At 43.5% G+C, this 18,109-nt stretch overlaps 1 protein-coding gene across 2 annotated transcripts; it reads right to left on the bottom strand.

Moving 5' to 3' along the window:
* Positions 1-3,350: 3,350 nt before the first annotated feature.
* fam120b (family with sequence similarity 120B) lies at positions 3,351-17,118 on the bottom strand. 2 transcript variants are annotated; one of them, XM_042065124.1, is made up of 11 exons: positions 16,980-17,097; positions 15,821-16,584; positions 15,529-15,709; positions 15,098-15,199; positions 14,766-14,938; positions 11,252-11,344; positions 6,592-6,798; positions 6,080-6,188; positions 4,076-4,189; positions 3,842-3,902; positions 3,351-3,509 (listed from the first exon to the last, which is right to left on the bottom strand). In XM_042065124.1, the coding sequence occupies exons 2-11, from the start codon at positions 16,436-16,438 to the stop codon at positions 3,473-3,475; spliced, it is 1,695 nt and encodes a 564-aa protein (XP_041921058.1). In that variant the 5' UTR covers positions 16,439-16,584; positions 16,980-17,097; the 3' UTR covers positions 3,351-3,472. The 2 variants fall into 2 exon arrangements, with proteins under 2 accessions (XP_041921058.1, XP_041921057.1); XM_042065123.1 differs by having other exon boundaries at positions 15,821-17,118.
* Between the last annotated feature and the right edge of the window lie 991 nt (positions 17,119-18,109).

Genomic DNA, 18,109 nt, shown 5'->3' with positions numbered 1-18,109 from the left:
TCATTTTTATCACTGTAATGAACGCACATTAAGATGGATCAAAGCCACAGAGTAAGCTCTCGGGCAATCAACACCCCATAATGCTCACATAGAATAAACAATTACAGCATAGGAGGGTTTCTTGTCTTCTGTTTTCTTTTCTCCTCTGGCTTACCCCTGGGCCTAGCCTGCCTCACTTCCCCTAAAGACCTCTACCCACATCCAGCCAGAACAACTAACCCCAAACTCAAACCAGCAGCCGGCAAAGGCTTTCATTTTATTTCTAGGGGAGACGGCAAGAGGAAAGACAGACAGAGACCGACGAGACCGAGAGAGAGAGTGAAGGAGTGACAGATAGAGTAAGAGAGAGAACAAGAAAGAGAGAGAGAGAGAGACAGAGAGAGAGAGAGAGAGAGAGAGAGTGAAGGAGTGACAGATAGAGTAAGAGAGAGAACAAGAAAGAGAGAGAGAGAGAGACAGAGAGAGAGAGAGAGAGAGAGAGAGAGAGAGTGAAGGAGTGACAGATAGAGTAAGAGAGAGAACAAGAAAGAGAGAGAGAGAGAGACAGAGAGAGAGAGAGAGAGAGAGAGAGAGTGTATGAGGGTGGGGGTTCTTGGGTAGTTCAAGAGCCAATGATTATCCAGCACTCACTCTCTCTGCCCCCTTTCCTACCAGTGAGGAAGCAGAGATGACAGCGTGCCAAAGCCTAGGTTCCTGTGGCAGACAACTACCCCCTCTGACCATCCACCCCCCTCCTGTCCACCAGCCACCCACGGCTCCCCTCATCCTGGTGCAGCCTGAACAGACAGCCGTCTCTCCCGCAAACCCACCTCCGCCCCCTCCCCTCCATCCTCAGAGACACGCATGACTGAGCCCCGTCCCGCCACACTACACTGGGCCTGCCGCGCCGCGCCGAGCCACACCACAGCCAGGCACCATGGGCACCGCAGTCCCCCTCACGGTACCTCTCCGAGCCTGGCCCCCGGCGTCGGTCCCAGACCACACTACACCACACCACAGCGCACCGCTCGCTCGCTGCAGCGCTGCACCGCGCTCTGGCTGCTATATTTACAACGCACGGCACACAGGACCATAATTAAACAGATAATTGTGACTATTATGTGAAAAATAAAAAAGAAAAACAGTTCGTTTTTTGTTGTTGTTACTTCTTTTTTTTTTTCTCTCTCATGGTGTATTTTTGAAGCAAATGGCTTCTTTTTGGTAACCAGAGGGCCCAAAAGCTGCTGTGAACTTCGAAGTTTATTTGCTTGAGTATTTTTTCCCCTCTGTCTGAGTTTAAAATGTGACATAGTGTAAGGGCATGTGTTTTTGCTCTCGCTCAGACGCAGATCTATTTCTGGGCAGCCACCTTGAGATTTTTCAGTATTTGTTTTGTACAAACAGCCCTGAAAATACACACTAACCCCAACCATTTCCCAATCATCATTCACATAGGAGCAAGTCCCTCCCTTCATATTCAAACCTTTTCACCCACCTCAGCACTGAACCCAGAGAGTACTGTACATCCATGACCTCATCACCATTGTGGCTTGCCAGCTTATTCTTTATCTTTCACAGCTTTTCTTTTACTTTATAAAAAAAAATAAATCAATCACTTCCATTTCCTGTACAGCCTATACAGTTTTCTGCTGTGAGTCATGTGTTTGTGTTAGCGCTATTTTTCATGTCAGCGAGTGCTTGGTTTTTCTGTAGATAAGGGGAAAGAGCTGTTCTCTGACCACTTGAGCGGTGGAACTTTCTCTCCATATCCTATTTCCGCTTGTGCAGTCATCTCATGGCAGCCTGTGAGAGGAGGGTCTGACCACTGCATGGGTAGAGAGAAATCCCTGCTTTTTTATGATGCTCTGTGAAGGCATCTGACTGATATTTATCATGTGTGGGCATGGCAAAAACAGCTCCTGTTAAATCCATTAAGAACTGAGAATGAAGAACTTCTGCTCACAGAGATGTACATGTTTTAGAGGGCATACATTATTGTCTGTGGAATGCTTTACACAGAGACAGTAGGGATTATGAAAGTAGTGACAGATACTCTTCTGCCTTGATGCTTTTTGAAAACTGACTTGACAGCGCACTGTAAAATTTGATTCGCCTCCAAATCAAAGTCAGCACAGCAGCCAGAGCAGCATCCCCAATCTATTAAAACACACAAACATACACGCACACACACAGTCAACACGACGTGGCAAAAGGCAAACCCCCCCCCCCCCCCCCATCCTCTCAGCTGCCTCATGGCATGTGACTAATCCCAGAGATCACCACACTGATGTACATTATCGTAACACATTTACTCTTTCACAGCTAGCGAAGGGAACTGATCCAAGCTCATGTCAACCCCCACCCCCCTTCTATCTAGAGACTGTTCCATATGCCAGTGCCTGACAGACGTCTGCATGACTCCAGTGAAACTGGACCCCCTCCAAGCCGCACGGGCAGATAGATAAGGGCTCATCTGGGACTAATTATGGCAGGCTGAATATTCATCAGCGGGCGATTTCTTGGCCCGCGTAGCAGGGATCTTCCCTTTATTGTCACCGATCCATATGACCCGTTAAGAAGGGAAGACACATGTCAACTAAAAAGACATGAGGGGGTTAAGTAAATACATAGAAAAAATATGTTTTGTGTGCCACTAACGGTCTCTGAAACTCTGCTCTGAAAAGCATTTCAATCAAGAGGATATGAGCAACAGCTTTTTTTTAATGTTTTTTATGTTTTTAAAGATATGCTTACTTGATTGCTTCCATCTTAGTTTTACATCAACGAAGCACTCAATGATTCAATTTCACTTTTGCTAGACATATTTGTGCTCAACAGCCAATCAAATTACACTCCATGGTCCAACCCATTATATTCTGTTTCCCATATATATCTGACAATACCTTTTGAGACCCATGTCAGTTATAATGTGCACGAAGGCATAGGGAAGACTGAGGGGTGAATCTGCACTTACAACAGGTTCTCTGTGGGTTAAGAACTCTGATAGGACCATGATGGGGGTTGGGGGTAGGGTGGCATGTTTTGGGGGTTCCTCCTGGTCTCACATGTCTTACCAAAGGGACCCCATGAATCTTCCACACCTCAGTGCAATTCCAGCCAGGCATTCTGCGAGTCCCAGTCCTTGTCCTTCGTTTCTACCGGATGCCCCAACAGAGCTCTGAGTGAAGTCAAAACAAAGTGGCGAGGGAAGACGGATGTTGCCGTGTGTGGCGTCCTCTGGGGTTTCCTCCATCACGATTCCTATCACACAGCCTTCAGAGCCCCTCCTTACCCCACACGCCGACTCCTCCCATGTCCTTCCATACTGTTCTAGAAGTGCCATGCAGTGACAGGAGATGATTTTTACCCTCTGGTTTTAAGTTGTCTTTATTGAGCTGTTTCGTTGCTGTTGACAAAACATATTTATACAATTGCACAATAAATTGTCTGCAAATCTGCAAATTCTGTGTAACCTTCTAAACCTGGTGGTGGTTCATGGGCAGTAGGGCCTGGGGTTATTCTGGGGCCATCTACAATAGAAGAAAATGGGTAAGACATGTTAGACAGAATAGAGTACCCTGGGAGAAAAACAAACCAGCCAAGAATTCACTGATGACTGCACATCAAACAGAGTCCTGAGCAGGAGTCATATTCACATATTCTACTCACACAGATGTGTTCTCACACTGATTCATGAGTTACTAACTGGTAGAGAAACTGAGTGGAAGATCATGTAAAAATGTAGCTGTACTATTTGATATATGAATACCAGGTCACATAGGTCCAGTACATACACACAGATTTGCTTGAACATGTATGGTTAGTGTTACTATGAATAACAACTTTGACAAAAAGTCTTCACCTTGGAGCTAACCGATATCTCCTCCTTTCCGGACGGCGTGCACTTGATCGAGATCCACAACCTAAATGAAAAGTGATACAGATGTTAAAGGTGCAGTCAGGGATTCTGCATGATTTCAAGCCCATAACATTTTTGGCCACATTCAGCAATCATCTCCTCACAACCGCTAGCAGCGGTCATTCAACATGCATAGGTGTTTGTGATGATGAGTCAGATCTTTACTCTCGGCAGTACCTTGCATGTAGGCTCCAGTCCCTCTGCCATGTGGCCTATTGCTGTGCAGTGAAGACCCACAATGCCTTGGGGTACTGTCTCCCCAATAGCATGCTTCCTGGTTCACAGACCTCTCTATGGAAATGAAGGAAGGAGAAAAAAATAATTTAGACACAGTTTTAATTGTAGGTTTTGACACTCTCGCTCTAAATATTCACTATGGAGCCCAAACATTAAGAATATTCTGGAAAGGCATACCATACAATTCCTCGTGGCCTGAACCCCACCACCATCTCCCCACAGGACTCTCGCAGTGATTACTAGTTGAGTTTCAGGCATAAATTAAAGACATACCTTTTTATAAGTCTGCTGTAGAGTGGCCACTAAAAGAAGAGTATCATTTTTCACAGACAGTCTCTACTGTCTAGAGCACTGAACAATGTTACAACCAAAAAAAATATAACAAAAGAGACTGGGTACGGAAAAAAAAGATGACTGACTTCTGCAAAACACACACTTAAACACAAATACTTGGAGCCGATTGTTGTCTATATTTTTTGGATCGTTCTTGGTTGGAAATTGCAGAAGGATGTTTTTTTCCTCCCAGCATTATATTTTTTCCCTGTCCCTAAGGAATTAAATACTATGGCTCCGGCCTACTATTTTCCAATCATATTGTCAGCACATGATTCCAATATTTACTGAAACAACAGATTTGAAAGCGGGTGGTAGATGGTTGCTTGCCATGCGGGAAAGACAAAGACACTTAAATTGAACATTAATGCAGCATCCAGACAACAGAATGTTCTCGATCTTGACATACGTCTGTTTTCCCCGTCTTAAGAAAATCCCCCAAAATGCCATTAATCTGATCTGTTTTACTTCCCTCTGCATGGATCAATCTCATGCTATTGCACATAAAGCAGGCACTCATAAACACTGACTTTATTCTCATGCTGTGTGGCTTTCTCTCTGGCCTTTTCCCTAAAAATAAAACATGAAGTACTGGTACATAAAATAACAATGAAATGTTGATGAAAAATACATCAATACACCATTACAACCACATTATGTTCATAAAACCTGGCAAGCTGCACATAGATAAATAATACTACTCCATGGCAACCCCATATAGCACCTGATTCTGAAGCAGCAGATCTGAGTCTGCCCAGGGCCGAAGTTGGCTACTATCTGCCCTGCCGCAAGGCAATCCATGTCACATGTGCTGCTCAGTGTCAGGATGTAGAGGGGAAAAAAACAGATGGATACAATTTTGCAGTTGGGGCTCTTTTAATCTCGCGAACAGAACCGCAGTGCACTGGATGCCGTTTGAAAGAAAAGGGAGTTTGAGGGGTTTCGTAAAAGGCCCCCACGTTGTAATTTTGTTGTCTTGTTATGTTACTTAATATAGCACACTTCCTATAAAAAGCAACCCTGAATTATTTCTGTTATGACAAAGCATCCTGTGGATCCAGAACTGTCTGCCACCGGAACACTGGCTATGCCAGGGCCCAGCTGGATGCGATTAGGTGGACTGTTGGGTATTGTGATGCTGGAGGGGCACCAACTGCCTTACATTGTTTGGTTGCATACCCTCCTGTATTATTCTTTCCTTTTTGATTTACAACATATGGATAATAATGATAGGCTGTCTTTAGAAAGCGCCGGAGTGTGTGGGTAATGGTCTCTGCCGCTGGAATCGCAGTGGAGACAGAATCTTTTAACCATGTCTGCACGCGCTTTCTGTTGGCTGTAAAACAGCGCTGATGCGCCGCAATATTACAAACCAAAGCTGATCAAATGTTGCGAAACATTTCAAAGGCTTCAACTGTCATAAACTGGTTCCATGGCTGCATCTTTGATGCTGTAAAGCAGCAAGGTCAACATTAACATTCTCAAACAGACTGTGTCGGTGTAAACACAGCATTATGGGCACAAAGAGTTCTGAGCACTGTCAGTTAAAGAAAGGAGGGGAAAAAAGACAGAGACATACGGCTCTAACATAAGGCACCAAACAAATCTCACCAAGTTCTTGCTGAGTTCTCCTTGGAGCTGCCTGTATTGTTCTACCACGTTTCCTGCAGGTATCAAGAACCAGCTCTCTGAGAGAGTAGAACTGTGAGATCCAGGAGCTCTGCAAACAATTGGGCACATAATTAGTGTTGTTTTTGCTATGCATCATTTATGGTTGTTACACATGCAATAAATCCCCATTCATGGTGGAAAAGAATTGGTTTATATGGATCCCTCAAGGGTTTCTCATCTTTTAATCTGGTTATATTTAGCCGCAGTTTAAAACCTAGCAGACACATTCCTCTTACTGTGTTATCTTGAACCTTCTCTCTTCTGAACCAACTGCCATATAGGGTTACTCAGAAACTATTTCAAGCCTTAGAATCAACATTTTTCTCATTGTTTATCTTTGTTGGATACAGTGTTTCACTTTTACCAACTGAATGTTAACGCATTAGGATAATTTCCTCATGTGGCCACTAATATATGCGTTCAAATGAGTAGGAATGCATCTCATTACTCACATTGCCCTCCAGGAGTTCCTCAGTGGCCCGTCCAGACTGTGCCAGCAGATACTTTTGGTGAAAGAGCAGGCCATCAAACATCCTCCAGGGCATCAGGTCCTCCATGCTGAGGGGAGAGCCACAGGCACTGTTGGCTGCCACCATGTAGGTGAGCCCCCGCACAAACAGGGAGCCCAGCTGAACAGCCCTGGCGTCCACACATGGAACCTGCCGAAGGGAGTGCAGGAATATATATGGCTGTTAGATCACATCTACAACTAAATGGTGGGGAAGATAACTATATTTTCTATTTCTATAATATCATGTATATAATGTTATATCATATATAAAGCAATGTCGATATCATTGACATATACTTGTCATCATTGGCCGCTTGGCAAATGATTTAATCTTTGATTTACATGATAGAGATCTACAGATGTTGTGGGACATCTGTGGGATTCTCGCACTATACTGTACCTGGCAAATTAACAAAGGGACTGAGAGGCCTCAACTGAGTACAATACACCTCTCCAACACCATCTGCACTCACTCGGTGGGGGTTAAGATGTATTACTAGCCTCATTGTGCAACAGCGGTTTTAAGCTCTTGTTTCAGAGAGATGTTATTTCAAACAAGTAGCCCACACCTCAAATGCACGAAAAAGGCAACAAGAGAAGTGTGGCAGAAGAAAGGGCAAGAGTGGATATTTCCTAGACTGGGCGGACGCACACACACACACACACACACACACTCAGATAGCCCTGGGGCTGCTCACCTGTTGAAGAGGTACAGGGACGCATGGGGCAGATGTTCCGCTAGCAATGTTTACCCTCCAGCCTCACCTGCACCCCCTCCCCACCTCTACACACACACACACACACCACCCTCCCCCCACCCTTCGCCTGCACCAGACTGGAGATAAGAGACATGCCTGATTAGACTGATCTCACACACACACAGACACACACACACACACACACACACACAAGTGAGGGAAGATTGTGGGCCTACCACCTGCTCGCCACTCAAACACAGCTTAACCTAAAGCAAACAAAGGGCAGGCGCAGTAGATAAAGGCCCTTGTGCAGACAGCGGCTTGCACCTCCCAGGCGGACGGCCATGCACACACACACACACACACACACACACACACACACACACACACACACACACACACACACACACACACACACAGAACACACACACACACACACACACGCACACACACACAGAACACACACACACGCACGCGCACACGCACGCGCACACACACACACAGTCCCTCAGCTGGCATCCCTATGTCCTCCTCTGTTTGCCTAGTGGTCTGCTGCTGTTTGAGTGATGTGATGAGATGTCAAACCTTCAGAATGAGACTGTGTGTGTGTGTGTATGTGTGTGTGTGTTTACTGCAGGCCCTAGCATTAGTCTTTAGTTTGTCGTCTATACATTATACGCTTACTTTTGTTGATGATGTAAGAAGTCCTGGTCTAAATAAAATGAATTGAGAAAACACGAGAGTAATTTTGCCTGTGATCAATTCCAATTAACTGTGATAGAAGCCATGGTGTACAGCGAGCCTTTTGAAGACACCTCTCTATCGCTAAACTACTTTTACAGCTCAACTAGTATATATTCTTTAGCCCCATCAGAGGAGAGGGGCTGAGTAAACCAGTCGGCTAACTGGAAACAGTGAAAGCTGTCCTGAGGAGGGAGGCACTTGTGGCTCCCCAAAACATAAACAAAGAACCACTCCTCAAGCCAGATGCCAGCAAGGCTCACAGACCCTCAGGGCAGAGCCCGGAGATTCTGGGTAACCCCTGGCGTCTGTGCCACAGAGACCGGCAAGACAGAAAAAAACAAGATACAAAACTATGGGACTTGTAAAATGCAAATTTCCCAGCTTCATTTAGTTTTGTTAGGGAAGGATTAAAACCACTTACATACTCTCAAGCTATTTATAATATTAAGGGTGAAATATATTTCTAATGGTGTAAAAATTAGGTATAAATATTTATTTAGGATATGTTTCTGTGATGATAAGACTTGCTGTAGTGTTGGATTGCACTTTCCAAAAATATCATGTTTAATTGTATGTATTTTGTCTGTGGTTTTGTTTGTTTTGTGATCTGTGTGTGAGAGAGACTGATTGCATATGTGTGTATGAGAAGCGTGTGAGTGTGTGTGTGTGTGTGTGTGTGTGTGTGTGTGCTGCCATGCAAGCCACTCTGCATGTGGCAAGTTAGAGTAAGTGTGTGTGTGTGTGTGTGTGTTTATCATTCCCCCAGCATTCTGATGCAGTGGAATCCCCAATCCCTTTCTGTTAAGCACATTCCCTCAGTGTGCCAAAAGCGTGGGCCTCCGGATGGCTGTTGAGGGAGTTTGGAGCGAGGACTCGGACAGTGCCCCGGCCCGAGTCCCTCTACCATCTGTCTCTCCCAGGCTCAACCGCCTCTCTGTGCCCCCCCACCCCCCCTTCTCCACTCCTCTTCTCTTCTCCTCTCCTCCTCCTCTGTCTTCTCCTCCACCTCTCCCCTCCCCTTCTCCACCCCTTCTGAGATTTCAGGCAGATGTGACAGTATCGCTCCTGATGGGGGAGGGAACAATGGCGCGTGCGACAGGTGCTCCCCCGTGAGAGACCCCCGCCCGCCCCCCCCCTTAAATTTTTTTTTTTTTTAAAAAAACCTCCAGCTCCCGGGAGGCAGGACAGCCTTGCGCGCTTTAATCTGGCCAACAGCAGGCTGTCGCCACTGCACACATACACACACACGTCCCCCGACCCCTCCCGCCTACCACCATTTGACACCTGCTGCTGCTGTGCGCTCATTGAGAGTGTGCACTCTCTCTCTCTCTCTCTCTCTCTCTCTCTCTCTCTCACACACACACACACACACACACACACACACACACACACACAGACACACACAGACACACACACACACACACACACGATCATTCAGAACTCAATCGCAGGCATGAAAACAACACTCACATGACTTCATCTGGGCAGAGACACAAACACACCGCCTTGCCTGTTGTCCCACTTCATCACTATCATCAATGGTCTGCCCAACTCAAAACAAAGGGAAAAACTGACTCTATTGTCTATTTTGGGGGACTGCCAGTTCCTGCCTTATTCCACAATAGCAATCTATGAACCAAAAAACATTTCTACTATCAGAAAACAATAATGAACATTTACCCAATAATGATATTTACATTAAACATTATGCTCTAGTATTTATCCTATTAAAGTGCAATGTTACATTATCAACCCAAAATTACAATAATCAAAGCTTATCAGTCTTTTGTGGCAGCCTGAGTGTCTCAAGTTTCGCCACAAGGCTCAAACACGCACCCACAGGAAGCCACCACATCCACAGTTGTATAAACAAAAGATACACGGCGAGTGTCCAGGTCTAGGATCCTCCGAATAACCCTAGAATTGTAGGGTTGGTGGAGGTTTGTGTGTGTGTGTGTGTGTGTGCGTGCGTGTGTGTGTGTGTGTGTGTGTATGTGTGTGTGTGCGCATGTATGCATCTGGGTATCTATGTATAGTGCACAGGAGGTTTCTAACAAAGCCTCTAGTGCCGCTCTGAGACCAAAGCTATATAGGAAGCCTTTGTAAATCACGAGGTGACTTGCTAAATGTCTCTGCTGGGGTCCTAAGACCCTTCCAGCACCTTCTATTATCTGCAGGCTGCAATAGGAGCACTGCACTGCACTGGATTGCGCTGTGCTCTGGAGGCCATGAGGAGCAGGCTGCAATAGGAGCACTGCACTGCACTGGATTGCGCTGTGCTCTGGAGGCCATGAGGAGCAGGCTGGGAGAGAACCGTGGGCCGCCCTCAGTGGCGGCGGGGTCTGAAATAGCGCGCATGGCAGGTTTAAATTAGGGGTGGGCGGCGAAACGAAGCTGTGGTCAGCGCCGGAGCCCGTCAGCCTGCCAGCGCATCGCACTCCTCAGGTTCAGCCCAGGAAGGGGAGGGTGTGGGTGTGGGTGCTGATGGTGGTGGTGGTGGAGGAATGGGGTGGGAGACAGGAATGTCACAATTTTGCCCCGAATTATCCCCACAAACATTTTTTTTTTACTTTTTCAACTTTCTTTTTTCCACACTGACTTGACTAACTGAGCTGAGGAAAAAATAGGAGAGTAAAATAATTATTCCCATCCAAAAAAGAAAAACATTCAAGACTTGTTTTAATGGTGGCCTTAATTCCACACACTAACCCTTCTTTGTTGTAGTGCTGGTTTGGCCTGAGACCAAGTTGTTTCACAAAAGATGGCCACCGAAATGGCAACAGCTCTGGTGTCTCCATGGCGGTAGACAAGAGACATTCACTTTCTAAGGCAGACAATATAGGCTCCTGCACCATAATGTTGACAAACAGTAATTCAGGAATCTTAAAAAAAAACTGCATACCTCCATCTGTATGTTGCTAAAGATAAAACCCTCAAATGTAAACGTGGAATGAAGTAACAAAATGGGTAATATGTCAAGTGTAAACAAACCCACTGTCTGGAAAGAAAAGAACTGTTTGGGTTTGCAAATTCTCTTTTCTAACCCACTCCAACCTCAATGTGGGAAACAAACAGACAGTGGGTGTTGCTGTTGTCATGCTAACTACGAACAGAGTGGATAACGACAACAACTTAATAGAGGAGGTTAATGGGACTCACCTTTGTATGGCACAAGTCTGTGTACGTCTTCAATCTGACACAGACGGCCTGGCTTAGATAAGCATCTACATCTTCCAAAGAGAGGTGTGTCACCTGAAAACAATCACAAATAAGAAAACACAAGGCATAAATCACATCACAACACTGGCAATGCTGGAAAACAATATTGTCAGGGATATACACAGCTCCCACAAGTCAAAGGTGATCATCACAAGAAAACCATGAACGGCACCCCTAAGTAGTGGCTATGGAGTCTGGGACAGTCTGTTTAACACAACAAACAGAGATAAAGAGGAACCTCAGCACAAATGCAAACATGAAGCAAAATGAAAGTGAGGGAGCAGTCAAAACAGTCATAGGAGTAACATGATAGTTTGTGGCACAATAACACGATTATGTGGCCAGCAAAAAAATGCCTGGAGCATGTCTTTCATGGCTACGGTCACTGATTTGCCTCAAGACTATGTGGAAAGCTTGGCTTCATCTTGGCGACCGCATCTCTTCCAAACGAACGGAGAGAATGTACATCTTGCATTCTAATGCATCGTAAGACATGAAAATGTGACAACTGAAAAGAGATGGGGGATGCACACCAAGAGAAGCTGCTGACTGTTCAGCAGACTCTGATAAGGACACGCTTCAATGGGGCCTGGGGAAACTGCTTGGTAGGTGCGGTCCAGCCATGGCCCAAGCAAACGTAACTTTACTATTCCAGTACCATGTAAAGTGTTCCAAAAGACAACGCATGGCGCTTCATTTCCTACCCCACGTCAGTCATATACCTGTGTTTTCATAAGAATACAACTTTGCTTCACCATAAGATTACTATTTACTGATATGAAACAGTGAAAGGCAGCATGATGCCTTCATAATATAGTAACTGGAGACACTGGAGTTATGGACATTTAATGCATCATGCAGATATTTACCATTTGCATATATGTTTGCATATACACCTTTGGCAATATAGGGTCATGTCAAAGAGAGAATAACAAATAGTCCTTTCCGCTAACTATCCAGGCAATTTACTCTGTAGTTTTGTGCCTCCTGTCTTAAACCCAGTGAAAATGAAAGAACAGCTTTAACAGCAGCACATGATCACAATATCTAAAATACACTGATTAAAAGGAAAGGTAGCTTTTATTAGTCTAAACTGAAATGTGGATGGTGCTTCCCAAGCAAGGTTTTTTTTTATTGTTAGATAGTTTGCATTATAGTTTTTGGGCCCTAGAGCAAAGCACACAGTCTGTCAGTGAGCAAAGTGTCTTGTGCATGAAATAAAGCTATTGTGTGGTCTGTGGGAAAATTGAGTCGTCTTACCAATGTTTGTGGTTAGGATCTTGCTCATGGCATTAAAGTGGCAAATAGATTTTACCTAGTTATTAAATTGGCTTTAGTTAGACTCTCTTTGCTCGTCATTCAAATTAGGGCTCCTAGACCAACAGTCCATAATAGGTCTTTAACAAAAGCACATCTCTGTAGGCCTTGTGAGCGAGTCTGTGAGCGACTTTTGTGCGAGTCTGCTGACTGTTGATCAGGCTGTTTGTGACTTCAACATATTTTTTTAATAATACCTTCATGCGTTTCACACCAATTACAGTCAAAAGTGTACAAGACAGGGCTAATTGTAATTTGAAGAACGTTACTGCTGATGACATTGTGGTTCACTTCTGAATATTTTCTATTTGCTATACTAAAAAAGAACAGTAAAAAGATGGTTAAAAGTCAGGTTAAGTTCTTACTTCATTCTCTGGTTAAATCAAAATCTATGTCACTCAAGCTAGCACATTACCAGTTAAAACTCTGACAGGACTATTTATTTTAAAGGCTGGCAGGGACAGTGTTGACACATAACCAAATTGAAAAGTCTGATTCATGGCAAACAACTTCTCATACACACATCTCTATTTCATTTAAATAATGAAAAACACACATCACGCGCAGTCGTGCTAGATGTATGTACAACTTCAATATATATATATATATTTTTGTGTCTGGCTTGGCAACAAATTGAAAAGCTTGAAGAGTAAAGCTGACTCAATATATCTGCTCGGAGAATGCTTTTTGTCACTCAACGGGTTTGACCGTCGTAAAATATGAATTGCACACATATGTCTCCCCAAACCACTGAAATAAACAATACAGAGATCACAGCTGATTTTGTGGCAGATCCACAACAGATCAGATCCAGATTCCTTCTCATCAGCTGCACAATGCAAAAGCAAGCCTCCTTTCCTTTGAAACCCTCGACTTATCTGTAAATCATACTATTGGTTTTGAAGTACAGCAGTATAAAAGTTACCCAACCACACAAATAATATGGCTGTATGAGAAAGACAAAGCAGTAAGATAGAATCTGTCTCAATAATAAATGGCAAGGGGAAGAGAGCAAACAACTTCATAAAGATTATAACAACATAAAGTTTATAATTTATAACAACATAAAGTTTATAATTTATAACAACATAAAGTTTATAATTTTAAGGAGAAGTTGGGGTGCATAAAATTCAACAGAAATTAGTTATCAACTAGTATGTGAGTGTAGCCTGGGAATACCCATACAAAGTTTCTGCAGGTTCATCTGGTCAAGAGGCCATTGAAGCCCATTTCCAATGTCCCTAAAACACGGGCACGCAAATATAATCACTAATCCGGCATGGACGTGTATTTCCTTGGAATTGAGTAAAAAATTGCATTTAAAACCTTAATTTACAAGATTACTACACATGATTTGATTGTTAAAACTTAAATTGGAGTTTAATGCACCAATTTAAGTTTAATTTCACTGTTAGTTATGCCCCTGCTGGAAGTCGTAAGTCAATTAACCTTTTCCAGACCCACTTGAGAAGCAGGACTTGGTGGTTAGCGATGTAACTTAGGGTTTTAACTTGTTTCAACTGATATGAAGGTGGTTCTCTTTTAACTGAGGTACGGTACATCGCCATGGTAACTTATGCTGAACTCCTAACCTGGGATAGTTTTTTCTCATATGGTGGGCGTGTCAGATGTGCTATTCTATCAGCACTGACATGTATACAAAACCCGCCACGTCAAAAAGGCAAAGGCAATTTACAGATGAAAGATAAAAATTAAAAGTCGAAAAGAAAATATTTACATCGATTTCTTGTTAGATTTTGTCCAGTGAGCTAACAAAAGACACCCTGCCCATGTTGAACTTGCTTCGTAGTAAAAGATCCCTACTTTGCAAACACTAATAATACTTCAAGAATCTTCACATAGAGTGCTGCTGTTTACTGGGTGTTTGACTATGATCACTATCATTGAGTTGCACTGTGTATGAAACGCACTAAATAAATTAACTTGACTTGACTTAATAATAGCAAAAATGGTGGAGACTTACTGTAAGTTACCTAGCTTGCTAAACTGGTACAATTTAAGAAATAGTTTGCCTGTACATTATATTGTTACATTTTTGCAGAATATTTTAATGATGTTGCTTTAATAAGAAATGTTTTAGATCATTAGTCATTTTTACAGGTTGTTGATGCTTCACCTGTAGGACAATGTATGTGACCAGGCACAGGACAACCACGAGTGGGACTTCAAGGCTATCCAACACCTCAGCATACTCCTTTAGGCCAAGAAGAGCAAGGAAAGTAGAAAACTGCTGAGGTCTTACTTCGGTGTCTTTCCTAAACCACAGGTCTCTTAAATCCATTTTTATTTCTGTTGAACAGACACATATCACATATGAAAAAGACAATATTTGCTTTTTGTAAAGCATTGGCTCATGTGATCTATACCCAGATCTGGAAAAATAACAGGCAACAATGTAACATACGGTGTACTGTAATAATCTCTACATGGCATTTACAACCTTAATACCTGAATCACTGAACTGCTTAGGTGACACCAGTTTGGGCTCCTTCAGTGTGTTTCCAGGAAAGACAAACCACTCCTTCACTACAGGCACCGGCACAGCATGACCTTAGAAAGACAATCATATCAAACACTTTTTCCAGTTCAGGCATTATCAGTACATTTTATGTTCAGATTTAGAAATGTATACAGCTGGTGGTGGTACACTCATGGCCAGATAATAACTTCAGAGGAATATACAAATAGTGAGGTATTGACTTATGATAAGGTCAAAGGGACAGGATAACTTTACAGTATATAACCTGTGTGAAAGACACCTGTTATAAAGTTGAACTTCTGTGTATGAACCCTCAGGTCTTGTACAAACCCTCAGATCTTGACACAGAAGTTTCATTTTCAAGCTTTCCCCATCCCACATACAGTGGCAAGCACAGTACCTGGTTGTGTTGGGAGAAGAAGGCCATATATACTCTCTCTGACAGGCTCAAACACAGAGGCCTGAGAGGGGAGTTCGATGTTCTCTTCATCTTCAAGAGTGTTGCTGCATTCAACAACTCCATCATACAGGATATTATATAGCATAAAGCACTCAGCTCTTGAATGCTTCTCTTTGGCAGCCTGCAGTGTAAAAGGGATTACATTAATATAGCTATCATTAACTATTTACATGATTAACACAACACAAATAACGCAATTTAGTTATTTTTACAAGATATGAACAGTTATTACCTGCAATATATCCGCATCAACAAACTTCTCCATTGCACAGATTGTATAAGCATCACACAACTTTTGGTTTGTCCATGGGAATCTTTGACCTGGAAGCAAATAGGAGTGCATTCCATTTTCCAGGAGATGTTTGTCTCCAACCGGAAGTGATAGAGAGGCAATGCCCTCAGACCCATCTCTGAGGGGATGATAATTGCTAATGAAATCAGCAACAGCAAGGACCTTTTCCCCTTGACGTCGCCCATGTCTGCTGCGATACTCATTTACCAATCTGTATCGGATGTGCCTAATACAAGTGTCTGGAACTACATCATTCCCCAAAAGACAAGCCATCAGTGGGAGGTCTGTTTTCTCCAGCCCCAGAGCATGGCACAGCCTTTCTCTGGAAAACAGCACAGTGGTCATGCTCTGCAAACACAGCTTACTCGCTGACAGGTACGGGACAGTATCATATATGACATAGTCTGAGTCCTGACCAAGAATGCCCATGCAGTTCTGATTGTTGGCATAGCTGGCGATTTCATAGTCACCTTCTCGGGTGGAGCACTTGGTCTCTTGTCCCAGTGACTTGAGGGCAAACCGGGAGAAGGTGGCCAGGCCGGACGGGAGAGTGAACATGTCCCTGCCAGGCTGCTGGCCATGGCCCTTAATGACATCGAATAACTTAGCAATGTCCTTGTTTGACCTGAGCCGGCGTCGTACCCATTCGGCTCGCTTGCGTTCCTCCACTACCCCGTCAAAGTAAAACACCAGCCTAATACCTGCTGCAGAGAATGCAGACACAAACTCATTCAAAATGTGCAAGTACTCTTTCCACTGTCCTCCGTGAACCCATGCTTGACAGCTGTACCACTGTCTCACACATGCCATTCCATCAACTACCAGTGTGGGACTGCTGCCTGGGTATTCGTTCATATGATCCACTGCCATCTTTTTTAAGTCCACTTTTATGCATGTCTCCGGGCAACAGTCCTCCATGAAGTGGTTAAGTCCCTGGACACCCATTTTATACTCTAATTGTTCAAATGGGTTATGGTTGCAAACGTCTATTAACTACAAGGCTAGGCTGCATATTTCATTTCTACGAAGCTTAGTTAACAAACCAACTACTACAACATTATTTCTCCATCAGTGAAAACATGCACTCCAAAATATTTACCTAGTGACAAAAATAAAGTGCAGCATTACTATGAAACAATGTTTGCCCAAAATCTCCACACACGCTCAACCGATATCAGTATTGTTTATTCCGGAAGTTGTTCCATCACTAAAATGAGTCCGGAGAATTCGATGGCTGACAGCGATGGTGTTGCAGTTACAGCAATATCTATGGTTACAGCTATGGCTTGATACAAAGTATCCCTTCACTGTTACGAAAATGCATTCGTATCCTTTGCTGTCATTATCTGAATTAGAATCCAGGTCCCATTTTGTAGGACAGCCTACAATTTATGGCTATAAATCTACACAAGATTAATAATGTTGGCTAACTTATTTAATTGGGCAAATTTGACTAGGCTTGCTTTTTTAAAAGACTCTAAAAAGAAGTGGGATTTGATAGGCATATTGTAATTCCCTTGGCCAAGGCTTAGGTCTACTCTATTCAATAGCCGATCCCATTCAATAGCCGAATTTTAGGAACAAATCATAGATCTTGCCTGGGACTCTGGGACTTCCAGACAGCCTAACGTTAAATGGACTCAATCCAACATCGGACGGAACACACAATCAGGCAAAAAGGAATCGTTGGGCTGGTAAATCGTGTGGTCTGTTAACATGTTACCAGTAGCTCATGATTAATTTAAAGTAACTTATGACACGATTCCTCATGCCTCTACATTATTTGAAACATTGCTTAGCCTGCAAGAGTCTCCATTCCTACCAGATGATTGACCAGATTTAGGGGGTTGGGTTGTAGCCCACTCTGCGCACCGGAATTCACCAGAAATAATTTAACGTGACAACCAAGCCACCTGTATTACTAGTTCAGAGAAACTACGTTTTGGTGCTTGTATAAGATGGCAATGGCAGTAGCCTTCATATACTAAAACAGGGTTGTTTATTTTTGTTTAACAGGGTTGTTTATAAGCTGTAAAGAAGAATAGGTAAGCAAAGTATCCGTTTACTTGACTTTTTAGTTTAAAAAGAGTGAAATCTCGAGAACCTCAGGCCACTGCCAAAAACATGGCTCTCGTCGACACGCTGCCTGCGCTGCGTGTAACGTTTTTGTCCCCCAATTATAGTGCTTGCGGATCACTGTATTGATTTCTCTGTCCCCTTGAGGCGAAG

Source organism: Alosa sapidissima, chromosome 16 (genome assembly GCF_018492685.1).
Source record: "Alosa sapidissima isolate fAloSap1 chromosome 16, fAloSap1.pri, whole genome shotgun sequence".
NCBI lineage: Eukaryota > Metazoa > Chordata > Actinopteri > Clupeiformes > Clupeidae > Alosa > Alosa sapidissima.
This window is presented reverse-complemented; position numbering and strand designations above follow the sequence as displayed.

What these genes read in the sequence shown, in the direction of transcription:
- fam120b (XM_042065123.1), bottom strand. Translation starts at nt 16,825, where the DNA reads ATGGGTGTCCAGGGACTTAACCACTTCATGGAGGACTGTTGCCCGGAG. An exon ending in TTGATGCGGATATATTGCAG is followed by an intron (nt 15,710 to 15,820) that starts GTAATAACTGTT and finishes TTTACACTGCAG; the next exon opens with GCTGCCAAAGAGAAGCATTC. An exon ending in GAGAACTCAGCAAGAACTTG is followed by an intron (nt 4,190 to 6,079) that starts GTGAGATTTGTT and finishes TCATTTCCATAG; the next exon opens with AGAGGTCTGTGAACCAGGAA.